Source organism: Myotis daubentonii, chromosome 4, assembly GCF_963259705.1.
Source record: "Myotis daubentonii chromosome 4, mMyoDau2.1, whole genome shotgun sequence".
Taxonomy (NCBI): Eukaryota; Metazoa; Chordata; class Mammalia; order Chiroptera; family Vespertilionidae; genus Myotis; species Myotis daubentonii.
In genome coordinates, this window is record NC_081843.1 from 111,563,174 (window position 1) to 111,580,373 (window position 17,200).

The window sequence follows — 17,200 nt, forward strand, 5'->3', positions numbered from 1 at the left end:
TTTGCTGAGGCTGTGGAGGGGAGTCAGGAGCGAAAGGAGGACACGCATTGGGTTTGGCAGTCCAGCGGCTGGGGGCCAGAGCAGTGATGCAGACGGCAGATTGTGAGCCCCAGCAAACAATTAGCTGGCCTTGTTGTTTCTGTGTTGTTAATCCCCGCCTGAGGACATCTTCCCATTGATTTTTAGAGAGAGTGGAAGAGAGAGGGAAAGACAGAGAGAAATATTGATGTGAGAGAAACACATCGATTAGTTGCCTCATGCACACACCCTGACCAGGGTCCTGGCTGGGGAGAAGCCTGAAATGAAGGTATGTGCCTTTGACCGGAATCGAACCCAGGACCCTTAGGCCTGCAAGCCGGTGCCCTATCCACTGAGCCAAACTGGCTAGGGCTTAAAGACATTTTGCTGTCTGTTCATACCTTCTCAGGGTTTGGGATCTTGCCCCTCCCGGTCTGCACCTATTGGGTCTATAAAATATTTTTTATAAAACTTTTGTATTTCACAGGAGTGTTTGGCTGAAAATATAATTTTTGTTCCACCCTTACCACCAACTTAATTTTCTTACTGGCAGGAATCTGATGTTAGACCATTAATGTCTTTTATTAACATCATAATCACAGATGACTGGGTCTTTACTATTTCTCAGTTTTCTTACCTGTAAAAGAAGACTCATAACCCCTTCCATTTTCATGTACATAATATGATACATACACACATACACACAGAGCAGCCTGAGATTTCGATGAAGTGGCAGAGGCTCACAATCCCTTACTAGAAACCCTTTGTTTTCAGAATTCAGAGTTCATACACGCTATATCATTTCTATTATTCATAGCAGAGTCTGTGGAAACATTCCATAACAAAACACACGCTACCTCTGCAGCAAAAATGAGTAAATATTCACCATTAGTTGGATAAATAATGCATATCAATAGTCCTAAGTTGAAGTTAGAAAAAAATGTTCAGTTTTTAGAGCTTTTTTGGATTTTTGGATTTACAGATACAGGAGAGTCGTTTTTATAAGTGGTATTTGATTTAAAGTCTTAAAGCGTTATGTTCAGTCAAATTACAGTGTGACATAATAATCTGTCTTACCTAAATTGGCTTTCCAAAATCTCTCTATTATCCAGTTGGACCAATGGGAGGCGAGTAAATTTCTTATTGTCTTCTATTGGGATTTTGCCTTCCATTCCCTTGTAATAATCTTGAAGGAGTCTCCTTGTATCTTGAAAACGGTTCAGTTCTGCCTTTAATAGCAAATATAATGTCAATACCGCCCCCACACAGAAAAACCCAAGCTGATCTGTGCATACTTTCTATATAAGCTCTGTGAGCAAGGGCGGGGAAAAAAGGAGACATATGTAATACTCTTTGTAATACTTTAAGCAATAAAATAATTAAAAAAATAAAAATAAAAAATAAAACAACAACAACAAAAACAAAGCATTTAGGTTGAAATCAATTTTCTGGAAATTAAGAAAGAGAACTGGCTACATGTGTACGTGTAAAATTTCATAAAAGTTGAAGAAAACTGGTGACTTTGCATTTTCTGTACTTACTGAGTACTAGAGGCCCGATGCATGAAATTTGTGCAAGAGTAGGCCTTCCTTCCCCTGGCTGCCGGCACTGGCTTCCCTCTGGCACCCGGGACCCCGGTTCCCTCCAGCTGCTGGCTGGCACCCGGGACCTGGGCTTCTCTCACAGCCCCAGCTTCATTCGGAAGGTCATCCGGAAGGATGTCCGGTCTAATTAGCATATTACGCTTTTATTATTATAGATTAGTCCACTAAAAAAAGAATATTTCTATGCCTCTTAATATTGTGACAAAAGACTGCATGATGTCTGATGTAGTGTAGTGTATATTATTCATTATTTTGATATTAAGAATTCTTCCTGTGTCCTGTATTCAAGCAATCAATACATTAATAAACATTTTGAGTGTCTTCTGTCATAGGTCACATGTTAGTTGATTTGAGAGATACTAAAACTATTATAAATATAAATGTAAAATACAAATACAAACAACTGAAACACAAAATAAGACTAGGCTTGGTCCTCTAGTTGTGGAAAGAGGATAATCAGGAAAGTAAGTGATGATGGCAGTTCTCTTGTCACAGGTCCATCCTTGCTCAATCTGTAGGGTAAGGTCACTCCTCCATGCTCCCAGCCACACCCTCTGCTGGCTTCGCCAGTAGGTGCCTTGAGGGGAATGGAGAAGCACAGAGGAGCTGGTGACGAGACGAGCATCAGTTATTCACCGGCGGCTCCCTGCCAGTCAGGTCATTTCCCTTTGCAGCAAGACACACGTGAGTTTTCCCACCTTTGCTGCCATTAGGTGTCAGCCTTGTCGGCGCATCTGTGCTTCTCTTTGGTTGTGTAAACACGGCCTCCCGGACTTTGCTTTCGTTAGTGGGGCTACTTAAACAGGTACCTGAGGGTTTAACTACTGAAGCGCTCATGCAGATGTGCTCCATATAGCCAGTGCCTTACAGAAAGCCTCTATCCTAAAAGGAATGGAGCTGGCCTAGTGTTCAAAGCCCTTAGCTGCAACTGACCCGAGGGTGTTCCTGAAGGGATCCCCATAGTTACCAAGCAATTAATGTTGTCAGTTATTTCATAAGACAACAGCTTTCAAGAGACTGTCTTGTACAATTCGTATTCAGTTGGGAACAAATGCATGTCTGCTCTGCATTATTGTCTATAACAAAAGACAAGACCGGTTTCAATAAGTTTGTTCTGATCCCCCAGAGCTAAGCCAAATTGCTTCTGAAAAGCTGTCCTCTGCAGTAGCAAACTTTCCTAGCTAAAACAATGAAAGAAGAAGAAATTCATTTGGTTCATTCGAATCTATGTTATACAATAGAATTACCATTCATATGTTGTTTTAAATTATGGACACACTTGAAGTACTCTTGGATTTTCAACATAAATATATATTTAAGTAACTTCAAACTAGCATTTTGAAATGATTAGGAAAACGAAACATTTTCCTTGCCAAGAAACCCAATTGAGTCTACATATGGACTAAATTTCACAGTTTGGCAGTAAGTGTTTGTACCTGTCATGCTTAGATTTGCCGAAACAGTGGTGAGAAAATGAGTCTTGTAAACTATACTCATGTGAACCGCCACAAAACCCCCGGCAGTGAGCAGCATGCAAAGGTCAACCCATGTACAAAATGGGTATTGGCAAATAATGTTGGGGAAGTGAAGAAATGTGTTGTGAGGTTATAAAAATCATTAATCATTAAACTATAGCATTACATTATTTGGTAAATAAATTGAGAGACCGGGAAATTATTTCCTCCTTAGCTTAGAGAACTGAACTCTTTCATTATAACTAAGTTTAGTGGATCTTATTTTATACCGTTGGTATTTGGCACAGTGCTGGTATCAATGCTCTAGGCTAACATTGTCTTGTTATCAACACTAATAAAAGAGAAAAATGGTAATTGGCGTACGAGCTACCCTTTTCATTGGCTAATCAGGGCTATATGCAAATTAACTGCCAACTAAGATTGGCAGTTAACTGACAACTAAGATTGGCAGTTAACTGCCAACAAGATGGCTGTTAATTTGCATATGTAGGCACAATGCAGGGAGGCAAAAGGGAAAGCAGGAAGAAGCCCCCTGCCACTGACAGTGATCGGAAACCCAGGGGGGAGCTAAGAGCTGGGGGGCAGGGCAAAGGCGGCCCTGGGGCCGCCTTTGCCCTGCCCCCCAGCCATGATCGGAGAATCAGGTGCCTTTTCCGCCCTGGCCAGTGATAGCAGGAAGTAGGGGTGGAGCCAGCGATGGGAGCTGGGCATGGTCGAAGCTGGCAGTCCCGGGAGCTAGGGGTCCCTTGCCTGGGCCTAAAGCGAAGCCCACGATCACGGGGCTGCTGCAGCTGTGGGTCCCCGCTGCCCGGGCCGGACGCCTCAGCCAGAGGCGTCAGGCCTGGACAAGGGGCCGATCCTGCGATTGGAGGGTGATGGGGGTCAACACCTGAGGGCTCCCAGTATGTGAGAGGGGGCAGGCTGGGCTGAGGGACACTCCTCCCCACACACACCCAGTGCACGAATTTCGTGCACCGGGCCCCTAGTTTTATATAAGAGGGCAGAATTTGATACAGCTATAGCTAACCATAAGGAAGATGCCATTCTATATCCAGGATTCTCATATAAGCAGAATTGAACAAGACTCCCCTCACCTTCATGATAACTAGTAAATAATGCTTTCTTATTATTTCTCTTGTCCTAAAATCTTAGTGACAGGAATCTTAGAAATGATCCAGGATAGCATTCTCTAAAATTTATTTGGTAGAAAATGTATCCTATAGGCCAGTGATGGCGAACCTTTTGAGCTCAGCATGTCAGCATTTTGAAAAACCCTAACTTAACTCTGGTGCCGTGTCACATATAGAAATTTTTTGATCTTTGCAACCATAGTAAAACAAAGACTTATATTTTTGATATTTATTTTATATATTTAAATGCCATTTAACAAAGAAAAATCAACCAAAAAAATGAGTTCGCGTGTCACCTCTGACACGCGTGTCGTAGGTTTGCCATCACTGCTACAGGCTATCCTCTTTTCCCCATAGTTGCTTTTAGCTGTAGACTCAGTTTCTCAGAGAGAGAGAGAGAGAGAGAGAGAGAGAGAGAGAGCCTTAAACCTAGGTATTGCTGAGAGAGTTATACCATTTCCAAGTATTGCCCAGACTATTGAGAATGATTCACAAAAATTCTCTATTCCCTTTACCTGCACTAGTGGATTTCAGCTATTTCTGCTATAAGCGTTTGGCACGCCTGTTCCAACATTCAGTCTCTGCTTGCCCAAACTCATGTCCTGGAATGCTACCCAGACTGGCTTTAGCTGCTTGGTTGTATCACTTTAATCTCTTGCACAATCCATGCCTTGGAAGTCCCATCAGGATCCCAGAGTTAGTCATTGGTGAGGTTGTTCCAGGCCAACTGTGGTCCAACCTCACAGGTTTCTGCTGAGTTTTCAGGCCAATGGTGGTCCAACCTGCCATGCACCAGGGGTTTGTTCTGACATTCACAGACATTTGTTAAAAAAGCATCCATTGAACACCTACTGTATCTTCGCTCCGGCGATTACCAGCTAAATATTCTCATTTTTGCAGTAGGTCCTCATGGAAGTGAATCAGCAGGAGACCAGAAATGGCCCCCTTTCCATTCTCTGCCCTGACTGCTATTCGCTTAGGAAAAAGCACTCATGTAGACACAGCTTGACCACAACAGTCTTCTGATTCCCCTTAGGGAGATTAAATTTCAGACAGGCTTCTTCCTAACCCTACGCTCGTAACCTCCCTTGTTCTTAGTGTATTTACTTATTAAATATATTTTAATTGATTTCTGAGAGGAAGGGAGAGGGAGAGAGAGAGAGAGAAACATCAATGATGAGAGAGAATCATCCATCGGCTGCTTCCTGCATGTCCCCCACTGGGGATCGAGCCCTCAACCCTGGCATGTGCCCTGATCAGGAACCGAACTGTGACCTCTGGGTTCATAGGTGGATACTCAACCACTGAGCCATGCTGGCCAGGCAGTATATTTACTTTAGAAAACTTGTCAGTGTAAATCCTTTCTCTGTCCCTTTGAGCTATCTTTTGATAACCTTGTCGGTTTTAGAACCCAGGCTGTCTTTTTCTAGGACCTGGGAACCATCTCTTTGAAATGTAAGCATCAAGAAAGAGAGCCCTCTAGGTCTCGGTTCCTTTGAGAGGATGACTTGGTCCAAGTGGCAGAACTTCCTCCTGTCTTGAGCATGGGACATAGTGTACTCCCCCTTTAGGCAAGGCTGATTAGAAAACCCAGGCGGGTTCCCCTCACCCCACCCAGGTCTTAGAAACTGTATGCCCTTATCCTTGGCCGAGCTGGGTAGCCACACGTGGTCTGTGCTCTCTTCCCTACTGTTGATAGTAGTCTGGGGGAATAAAAAAATCAATGTCTGTCTTCTTGTTCAGTGCAGCTTGCTATTTAACAGGCTGCAAATATGTTAATCAGGTTGTTTTCATGAATGGTCTGCTTTTCCAACCCAAGCATAACCTTTTCTTCTGGCATCAAATGCTCGCTGAGGCTGATCTGGCCCATCCTTCTGATCTGCTCTCCTGGGCTTCGGCTGGCCACTTTGGGTGTCCGCTGCGAGAGGCTAACGAGGGAGCAGCCATCAGAGACACCATCTCCGCTGGCCCCTCCACAGCTCTAGGTGGTCTGGAAGCAGAGCTGGTTGGTGGGTAGTTGCTTGAGATGCTCCCAATTCTGGTGCTTGCTTGGCTGGAGCCAAAATGGTTTCTTTCTGCTGACTTCCTGGGCTTGAAGCTCAGGGCGGACGGAGTGCATTGAGTAAAATGAGCCCTGAACAGACCTCTGCATTCCCAAAGGACTTGTTCACATGAGGAACATGGCTGTGGCAGGCGGAGTCGAGGTCATCCTGACCGGCGCTCTTACCTGCATCAGTGAGAAGAAATTGTTAATCAGGATTGCAGTCGAGTCCTGCAACCAGCTATTGCTAATGATGTCCAGCCGCTCCTGCTCGGCCTCCTCCTTCCGGGCATCACAGATGTCCCACAGGCGGTCTCGTAAATCCTGGGCAGAAAGAAACGTCGCTGTTTATTACCTCAGTGTAATAAAACTCAAATCCTTTTCCTGTCTTAAAAATGTCCCTAAAGAGAATGTTGACTTAATACACGTCATTCAACAAATATTTATGTTGCTTCTATTCTGTCTGAAAGACACCAAGTCATACGCCCATGTTTTTGCCTTGGATTTTCCCCTTGACTGAGGCACTAATCCCCCAACTCTCCACATGGCTCACTCAGTCACTTCTGTACTGAACTTGCTCCTTCTTGGAGGGCCTTCCCACAACCGCTCCTGAGACAGGCCATTTCCCTCTTCATCCTCACCCTCAGGGAAGCAAGAAGCGTATGGGCTAGGGGTCGGCAGTACAAGAGAGCGTGTGGCCCAGCAGCTTACATTCACTCTTTCGTGTAATTCCGCCTTTGTTTCCTCATCATCCCATAAGTCGTCAGGAAGAGAGTTGAAATCAGCCTGCCATTGAGATACAAAATCCTGCTTCTGATCTGGACGCCTTAGAAAATGCTGGAAACTTGTTCTGTCAGGCATGAAAAGAATGAGCTGGTACTTACGTGTCATGCCTGCAAACTACAACATTTGAACTTTGGCAGCTGTCCTTACCGAATCTCATACAAGAAAGCAAGCACAATGTGCTGGTCTTCTCGCAGGTTCCTCAGGACTAATTTGATGGAGTTTGCATAGGAACGTTCTATTAGTTCCCAGTAAAGTGCTAAAAATGAAGGCATGTCCTGTTAAATGGAAAAGCATACAAATCATCATTTCAAAGTGACATTCTGAGTAATTGAGTCAAAAGAGCAATACTAAGCAAGAAGGTCAAGGTGCAACTGCTAATATTTGAAAAGTCTCTGTGAAACTTCTTGCTCCTTTTTCCTTCCCCTCACCCAGCTAATTCTTGGGACTACCTGTCTCATAAAGCCAGGAACAATGGTTGTCTTACTTGAGGCTGTACAGTTCTCCCTATAATTTCCACATCCCTGGGGGACAGTAGGTGCCCAAAGAAACATTGATTGAATGCATGAATGAATGAATGAGTGAACTGCATTGTCACAGATGTCACATTTTACCTAAGTTGGGAAATTGCCTTGTATAGAGAACACCTAGTGTTCATGTCAGAGTGATGATGAGTTATTTCTCTGAATTCATCAAAGAGATTTTATCTTGTTCTGTGCACCTTGAAAACTGGAAGTTTCTTTCATGTTATCTTTAATAATGCAAATAAATAATTAAGAACCAAGAAATAATCAAAATGAAATAAAACTGATGATCTTCAGTATAAATTTACTGTACTACTTATTCTCTTATTGGCTGTGCATTTAATTACTCAGGGAATCACACATGGGGTCATTTGACTTAATTTTCTCTTCAATTCAGAAATGCCAAAAACTAGAAATAGATTATTCAGTCTCTATGTGGGCCTCGCTGATGCATTAAGCACGACATTCTAAGGCAGCCCCCTACAGTGTCACACAGCTCATGTTACTAGAAAATTCTTCCTTGTGTTGAGCAGAAATTTGCCTTCCCGCAGTTTATTTTAAAAAGTAGCATAGTTTGGCTTAGTGGTATCAGTTATACACATCCATAATTATATAACTTCATGTTCTCCTCTTCACATGTTTTCTGTGGTAATTTCCCCCTCGATACGAATTAATTAATTAAAGAGTTTATGTTGTAATTGGGGAGGTAAGCCATTTCCCTAGGAAACCTCAATAAAAACAGCAACACCCCAATCACTGCAATTCATGACTGAGTCTCAAAGGCCTGGCACAGATGGTCAGCTAAAGGAAAGGCCAATCTGTGATTTTCCAGAGATGGTTTCTCTGTTAGGGCCATCAGATGTATCCAGGTGGCACTGGGCTTTGCAGTTGTCAGAGAACAAAGAACTGAATGGTGCTTCCAGGGCTCACCTCGGGCATCTCCTCCCCTGAATTCGTGCACCCATTTACTAGTAAAATCCTCAGGCCAGACAACTACCTGTTCTTTCATTCGCTTAGTTAGCTTCCAAACATTTCTTCTGTTTCTGAACATCAGAGGTTACACTTCATTTGGAAGCATTGTGATTAGTATGGGAACATGGGAAAGGAGCTGTAATTTGCTGGGTATGTGCTCTGGGGAAGTCATTTTTCCAGGAAACTGCATCTCTGCTTGTCCCTGGGGAGAAAATGGGTCCTCACAGGACCCACTGGCCCCAATGATTTCTGCACTCAACAGCGGTTCAAAGCATGACTCAGTAACGAGGGAGTGGAGAAAGGATGAGATGTGGCTCAATGAATAGTCTTTAAAAATCATCTCAGTTTTTTGATGAATATATTCATCAACATGTATGGAATGGCGTGACTCTTACTGTAGACAATAAAAAGAATATGTTCTACTAGCTTGAATCTAAACTGCCATACCTCAGGAATTGGTTCATTCACGTAGACCCAGTCTTCCGATCCTGGCTTTGGTGGTGGTGGCACTATTGGGGTAGGTGACAGAACTGTGGATTCAGGAGGTGATTTCCTTCCTGATGCTTTTCCTCCTGACAGTTTTCCTTTAGTAGAACCTTAAACATGCATATAAATAATTCCACTACAAGTAGGTGAACGGGACCAGATTCTGGCGGGCGAATAAATATATGAATGCCATGGACTTCAGGCAATTCATTAATTGCATTTTAAGCAACTCTGGGTAGCATCAACTAGTGAAAAATAATAAACCTCATTTTCTACAGCCCAGACATTAGCTAATAATACCAATACTAGTTTTTTGTTTTTTTTAAAGCAATACAACCTCTCTTGTTCGTTTGGCTATGACAAGCAACTTGATATTTTATTTTTATCTCTGTGCTTTCTTCCACAAGGAACATATAGTTCTTACAAAGTTTAGAGTTTAGAGAAAAGTGTATTTCATTTACTATTGCAAAAACTGGCACGTGAAACTCCTCACCCTGAATGAGAAAGAGGGCAGCTATAACAGAAGTGGTTCTTGGTGTTCCTTGAAGCCCAGGGAAGGAGGGGAGGGGGGCGAGGGAGAAGAGGAGGTTATTGTAGGGGTTATCCAGAGCTGGTGAGGGATGCGGGGGAAGAGAAGAAGGCATATGGTACCTCCTGAATAGTCCCACATTCCCTGCATGAGACATTGGGTTTCTGCGTGGAAAACTATATTCGTTGCTGGAGTCAGGGAGTATGGATAAAGGTAATTGCCATGCCATAGCCTGGCTGAATTAAGGCATTAAAGAGACAGAAGAAGAGGAGAGGGGAGGACGGATGAGGGGAGAGAAGGGTAAGAGAGAGGAAGGAGAAAGAGGAGGAGAAAGAAGAGGAAGAAAAAGAGGAAGAAGAGACCTAATTTTCAGTTCAGCATCAAGATGGGAATGAGACCTGTTAAGTGCACCCTAATGATCTAAAAGACTGTGACTGACCAAGGCACCTTGATTCTGGAAGGACATTACTTCCTTAAAGGATCGAGGTTGTCAGAGTGTAGAAAGTCATTCTGTTTAAATTCTACTTATCAGTAATCCAGATTCTAGATGCAGTTTATAGATGCCTGTAGAATCGGGAGCACATTCTTTCCCAAAAATATATGTATGTAATGTTTTTTGAATAAAAATGCTCTTTAGGAAGTAAATATATCTTCTACTTTAATGCTAGTTAAAAATATATGGATTATATGTAGAGGGGAAATTGGCAATTGTATTTTGTAGGTAGTTTAGTTGAGTTCTACTTATTTATTTAAAAAGAGTATCCATTATCCACAGGTCTAATGTTGTATCTAGATTTTTTTTTTAATTTAGAAAAATTTAAGAAAATCTTTGTTCAGTCAATAACCAAAATGTTCATCTATTTTTTTTCTGTTGATAATTTTTCATCCCTTGACTTGACTCTCTGGTGCAATAAAAGTGAGAATGCTATGGCCACTTTAAGATAAATTTCTCTAAGAAAGATTCCTAAGAAGAACCTTGTAATTATCAATGTGAGATGGAATGAGTTTTATTTTCTTCTTCATCTATTTCAAATATTATTAAATACAATAGAATTTCAGTAAAATAAGAGCAATTTTTTTTCTAAGTCCCTGGAGTTACTTAAGTTGAACTAACTACATCACCCCAGTGTATGTATTTTACTGGTTGAACTTGTATCTGCTCATTGTTTGTTTAGAGTCTGTATACTTTTATGATCATAGAGCATGTGCACTATTACGTCTAACTTGATGGTTTAGTACCTAATATGCATAGGTATAATTAACTCCTACTTTCGATGATTTTGTAATAATCCTTCATTTGATTTTGTTGATCACACTAAGAAAGCAAGGGATGAATCACGTAAATGTGAAAATTATTCTCCTATTAGTATAAGCAGGTGAGAGGTGAGCATAAGTAATAGCCTTTAACATTTCAGCTAAAATTTTTATGTCAGTGTTAATTCACCAGGTGGCTCTAGTTACATAAGCCCGTCAGGGCATATGATCGGAGAAGGGTGATATTCTCTTTGAAATTCATAGTCATGTATCTTTAAATGCTGAAAATAAAGATTGTTTTTTAGCACTTCATTTTGTGAACTTTGCACACTCTTGGGAGGCAACTACATTGGCAATTTGTAATGAAAGTTAAACAGAGGTACACATTTCATGACAACCCATTCAAACGTACCTTGGAAAATGCCAATTGTCTGTATCCATAACTACCTTTCAAGCTCTAATTAACTGGCCATTGCAGCAGCTTCAACATAAATCCAACTAACATCCTTTTAGAAGCGGGGATTTCCTTTTACCAACTGTCAATTACTTTAAAATATATACCCCTTATTTCACAGAAATAGTTAAGATAAAATAGAAAAAAAAAGCATAAATGAAATTAGGGTCAGGAAAAATACAACTTAAAGTAGAAGGTCAATACCAGGGGAGGAATTAGAAGGCAGATACTGAGACCTAGGTCCCTGCATAGATACTAAATCTGAGTCGCTAATCTGTTCTAAACTTTTAGACAGAAAAATAAAAAAGAGGAAATGCTATACTTTAGCTAATTATCTAACCACTTAGAGGAAGAAAGATTTTCCTGTCCCTTGATTCTAAATGAAATTTCTCACCGAGGATTTCCTATAGGGGCCATTGAATGATGTAGTGGGCATGCTATCCCTTCAGAAGATATAATACCAGATTATTATTGGTTTAATGAAAGTTTCACCTCCACTGCTATGTTATGTCATGAAGGTCACTGAGGATTTTATACCAAAGTGGTTATCAGTGAAAGCAATTCCATGGGACCCAAGAAATAGGTTCAGTTTGTAGCTTTCTGATGGCATAGCTTAGCCCAAGGATAACACCTATAATACCTGTGATGAATGGATATTCTGTATATTAGATGTTCTTGAAATTATTCCTTACAAGCATCACTTTTCTCAGCAGGACCTTTTCTAGGAGCCAGGCTGTGGAAACAATGAGGTTATATTCTCCGGCAGGGGTGTATGGCTTACAAATGCCTGAGAAGAATATTCAGTGTATACCAATAGTCTAGCTTTTCACTGAGACAGTTAGAAAGTGCAGAATTATATTTAACCAGATATACCTTTTCTTTTGAGTGCAGTATCACCTTTCTTCCCCTTTCCTTCTGGAGGAGAGTCTTGCTTACCACGCGGGGGTTCTAAACAAAATTCAACACATACATATCATTTATGGTTTTAATAGTCTGAGCTATATGATTTGTAAGCAATCAAATGTTACTTCTTACAGATAAACAGTTACATGTGTGAACCCCATAACAAGGCTCAGGCCTTTACCATGAGTTAAAATTCATCAGAAGACAGCCTGTGGTTCAGAACTTCTTGAATGACAGCCTCATTAGAACTATTCTATTCTGTCACACAGAAGTTTAGTCCTAGTTTAACACCAACATTTTGTAAGGGATTTGGTTGTAAATTCTTCACAGCAACAGACCCTGTAGAGTTTTAAAAGTTAGTCACAGATCCATTTGAAGCGTATGGCTGTGTTTGGATTTATTTCAACTGAAGAATCCTTATACAACACAACAACTGAGTCAGTAATAGAATGATGCCAAAATACCTTGAAGAAGAGTTAAATAACCACATGTTTTCCTATGGCGCATCCTTGAACTTCCCTCGACCACAGACTTGGTTACCTTGTGACTTCTGCAGTTCCATTTTGCGTTGACTATAATTAGCAATGCAAAGGGTAGATTGGATATATTTATCATGGATTCCCTGAAATCTAGTCCAAAATATATTGGAAGAGAGAAAATGGGAAACTGATGATATGTACGTCAATAAGATGTCCCAAATAATAAATCGGTTCCTTGAAAAAATTTCACTACATCCTGCATTATTCAGTCAATAAATTTCATCATTTTTTCCCTTTATCCTGGAGCTACAGTATTTTTCTTCAGTAGAAAGATGAATATATAGGGCAATTTAAATGCCTGTGATGGAAAGAGACCCCATCTCAACCTATTCTTTGTATTTAGAAGTGACAGTTATAAGAATATGTAAATGCATAGCACATACCACTTAGATTTAAACATCTCAGATCCAACAATCAGGAGTCCATAGAAATAAGACCAGTGTAAGACATAGAGAAGGAGTACCTTGAATCTTTGTTAACTTCTATAAAAGGACTGGATACGTCCAAATAGCTGACCTCCAAACTCATAAATAAGAAATTCAAACATTTGAATTCATTTCTTTTTCAAGAAATAAGCTTAATAAAATGATGATGATGATGATTAAAGTCTACATATGCTTCTAGTTCCTTTCATAACATTATTCTGGGTAATCAACTGTTTAACTTGCTCTAAACTTAAGCTCAAGGCAACAGAGAAAAGAAGGTAAAAATAGAGCTACCTAAACACAACTTATAAAGTATTGTGGGCAAGTCTAATTTCTGCTGGGACAGCATGCACTCTGTCCACATTTTTTGTTTTTTTATCTGTTTTAAAATATATTCTGAAATCTCAACAAATATTCTTAACTCACAGCATAGGTGATTTCATCACATTGAGAATTTTAGTTTTAAATGGAATTCTGACATTCGGTAGTAGATTTGACACTAAACTCTTTATTAGACCATAACTCTGAAGTTTTCAAGCTTAATCCCAAGTGCATTTGCAGCAGATATATAAAATGCAGACACAGATCACTTAGTACTCACTATTCTGTGCCTATGCCTCACTCTTGACCCCATTTCCACCCTGATTTTTTTTTTTTTTTAGTAATTCTTCTTCTTTGCATCTCAACTCCTAAAGGTGATTCTAAATGGGTGTTTGAGTTGGGCATGTTCAGAGGCCTCAGACTTTTAGTTCTGAAATCTTCTCTTTTGAAAAAATTATAAATTTTTATATTTAAAAAAAAAAAACCTGCTGGAAATTTTCCTCCTAAAATTGCTTATCCAGGCTTCCCTGAGCTTTAAGGGCAGCGAGACTATTGCCCCACCAATGCCCCAAAGCACCACGATCTCCTTGCAACAGAGATTACAGTTGGAAGGCAGGAACTAGACCCCTGGAGATGAACCCTTCTGTACATGTTTAAAGACCAGGCACCAGCCCTGTCCTTGGTGGAAAAAAGAGACAGCAGATACAACCACTCTTTGAAGCAACAATAGCTTTATTATATCTCCAGTGCACAGTGTTAAAAAACAATTTTAAATTCACAAGGAAACTTCAGAAACTCAGACTGAACTGTGTCATGACCAGAAACACCAGAGATTGGTTTGAGGGCCTGGCTCAGGTACATGGACCCTCCCACCTGTGAGCAGGCTGAGGGTGGGGGGAGGGAGAGCTGAGCCACAGGTTGAAGGCCTGTCTCACCTGAGCTGCTGTGGAGACTGTCTTCCCAGTTCTACCAGACGTTCTAAAGATTTCCATTTTTCCTCCAATCTCTGAATTGTTTTGTGTTGTTTTATTTTTAATTCCCAGTGAGATAGTGGGAAAGGGCGTACATTTAACTCGCAGCTTTGTGCATTTCTTTTGTTTGGGTTATTGTTAATCTTCACCTGAGGATATTTTTTCATTGACTTTTAGGGAGAGTAGAAGAGAGAGGGAAAGACAGAGAGAAATATCGATGTGAGAGAAACACATCCATTGGTTCCCTCCTGCACGCATCTGACCAGGGCCTGGGCCAGGGAGGAGCCTGCAACCAAGGTACGTGCCCTTGAGCAGAACTGAACCTGGGACCCTTTGGTTCCCAGACCGATGCTCTATCCACTGAGCCAAACCAGGCAGGGCACAGATTTATGTTTTATTGTTCACATGATAAAAAAATTTCTTTTAGAGTTTGTATATTTTGCCTTTAGTTAAGCCCCATTTTGTTGGAATATAATGGTCTTTAATAGACCATAGCATGTTGCCAAGTCTTTGAATTTATTTAATATAAATAAATTTAATTTAAAAATATTCAGGCCCATTTCAAATTTCCATGAAGCATGAAGATGATGGGGTTGGAAATACAATCATGATACACTATCAAGAATATACCCAGGGAGTTCAGCAGGCGTGGCTCAATGGTTGAGCACTGACCTATGAACAGGAGGTCACGGTTCTATTCCCAGTCAGGGCACATGCCCGGGTTGTGGGCTCAGTCCCCAGTAGGGGGCATGCAGGAGGCAGCCGATTGATGAGTCTCTCTCATCATTGATGTTTCTATCTCTTTCTTCCTTTTCCTTTCTCTCTGAAGTCAATAAAAATATATTTTTAAAATAATTTAAAATCTTTTTAGATATACTCAGATAGACTTGGGTAACTGTACCACCTGCCACTCATAAAGCTGAAACCAGAAACTACGGCCACATTTGTTCATGTATACAGCCCAAATTTATGACGATATTCTACCAACATCATGCATTTCAACAATGAAGCACTTTACATTTGTCATTATTTTCATTGTCTAACACGTAACTTAACAGTCCTTAGTGGTTAAGAATCTAGAAAAAATGTAAGCTACGAAATATTTTCTACACAAACTCTTTATCCACATATATTATATATTACATAATATACTTCTATCCTTTTATAATCATACTGCACTGAAGATTAAGTTACATACAAATCCTAGTCTCTAATGAGTACTGTTGATTTGTTCCCTGATTCTGTGGATACCTGCGTATGCTAATTCTCATGTCATAAGATGTTCTCACGATACGTCAAACTACAATTCAGCACACAGACATCTGTCCTCCTGATCTACTCTAAATTCCTGATTATACTCTGTGCCTTTTCTCTTCCCATCTGCGGACTTATTCTAATCAGTAGATCTGGGTGTGAGGACTTCATGGTCCCCCCCCGCCCCCCCCGACGCAGTGAAGGGCCTGGGCTTTGTGACCACCAGGCTCTTAGCTACTAAGGCTCTTCCACTTCCATCTGAGCGTATGGCTTGTATCCATATGATTAGAGTTGCTCAGTCTGACTCTAGACTAGTGGACTGGGACTACCATTGCCATTCTCTTCTAAGTGAAAATGTGACTGGCGGACAGGATGGCAGATGGTCCCGTCAATCACCTGGTGGTGCTTTTCCTTTGCCAGAAGTTTTCGGGCGCTCATGCGGGGGATGTGTTTCCTTCTCTTTTTCTGGTTCAGGAGGCGGGGGAGGCGGTGGCGGCGGCAAAGGTGGAGACTCAGCCAGGAAAGCTTCTTCCTTTTTCGCAGCTTCCTTTTCTTCTAGTTCCCTTTTAACTTCAAAAGGACGATAAGAATGAACTTTGATTAGGAATCTCAAACACCTACTATTTCACTTGACCTACTATTAACCACCTAAATGGATATCAATTGTCCGTACTGATTTAAGGCTACATTTATGTTTTCGGGCTCTCCCTTAAACTATCCAGTTCTTAAGATTTTCAGCTTCGCTGCTTGGTAAGAAATGCCATTTCCCTCTGATGATGTTCGTGGTGAGGCTGGGATGGGGATGGAATGGGGAGTGTGTGTGTGTGTGTGTGTGTGTGTGTGTGTGTGTGTGTATGTGTGTGTGTGGCTTGTTGAGGGGGTGCAAAATGTAAAAGCAACAATCTAAACATAGCTAATGTGGTGGAATAGGAAAAAAGGATGATTTCAAAATTTCCAATGGAAAAACAAGATTTTAAAAAGTCTAAAGAGAAGGTGAAGAGCAATGTGGTGGAGGAGATGGGGGTGGGGTGGAAAAGGAAGGGGAAGGAGATGGCAGCACCAGTGTCTATGAGTGAATAGATGTAAAGTGCTTAGAATAGCACATAGTAGGCCACTGAGTTTTAGCAGTTCATTCATTCATGTAACAACCATTCACTAAACCTGAATTGTGCCTTGAAAGAAAGGAAGGGCTCTAACAATAAGGTAAGACTACCACTACCCACCACCTGCTACTATTCCTACTGCTGCTGCTGCTACTACTATTACCGCTAGTACTACACTACTAACGACACTACAAACAACACCAGGCACAGTGCTGGTTGCTGAAGATACAACAATAAAACGAGAGAGAAACATCGCTGCCCCGTGAAGCTTGCATTCTAGCCGTCAGAGGCAAACCATCAATGTGATGAATAAGTTAATTTTTTTAAAATATATTTTTAATGATTTCAGAGAGAAAGGGAGAGAGAGAGAGAGAGAAACATCAATGATGAGAATCACTGATTGGCTGCTTCCTG

The 17,200-nt window shown here is 41.0% G+C and overlaps 1 protein-coding gene across 1 annotated transcript in view; it reads right to left on the reverse strand.

Moving 5' to 3' along the window:
- SPEF2 (sperm flagellar 2) overlaps nucleotides 1-17,200 on the reverse strand; it is a 137,855-nt gene that overhangs the window by 46,804 nt on the left and 73,851 nt on the right. Inside the window, exons 22-28 of the mRNA XM_059695098.1 lie at nucleotides 16,080-16,253; nucleotides 12,144-12,218; nucleotides 8,995-9,143; nucleotides 7,202-7,329; nucleotides 6,980-7,118; nucleotides 6,455-6,592; nucleotides 1,096-1,247 (exon numbers count right to left, since the gene is read on the reverse strand). Coding sequence (XP_059551081.1) covers nucleotides 1,096-1,247; nucleotides 6,455-6,592; nucleotides 6,980-7,118; nucleotides 7,202-7,329; nucleotides 8,995-9,143; nucleotides 12,144-12,218; nucleotides 16,080-16,253 — 955 coding nt within the window. The remainder of the gene's footprint in view (nucleotides 1-1,095; nucleotides 1,248-6,454; nucleotides 6,593-6,979; nucleotides 7,119-7,201; nucleotides 7,330-8,994; nucleotides 9,144-12,143; nucleotides 12,219-16,079; nucleotides 16,254-17,200) is intronic.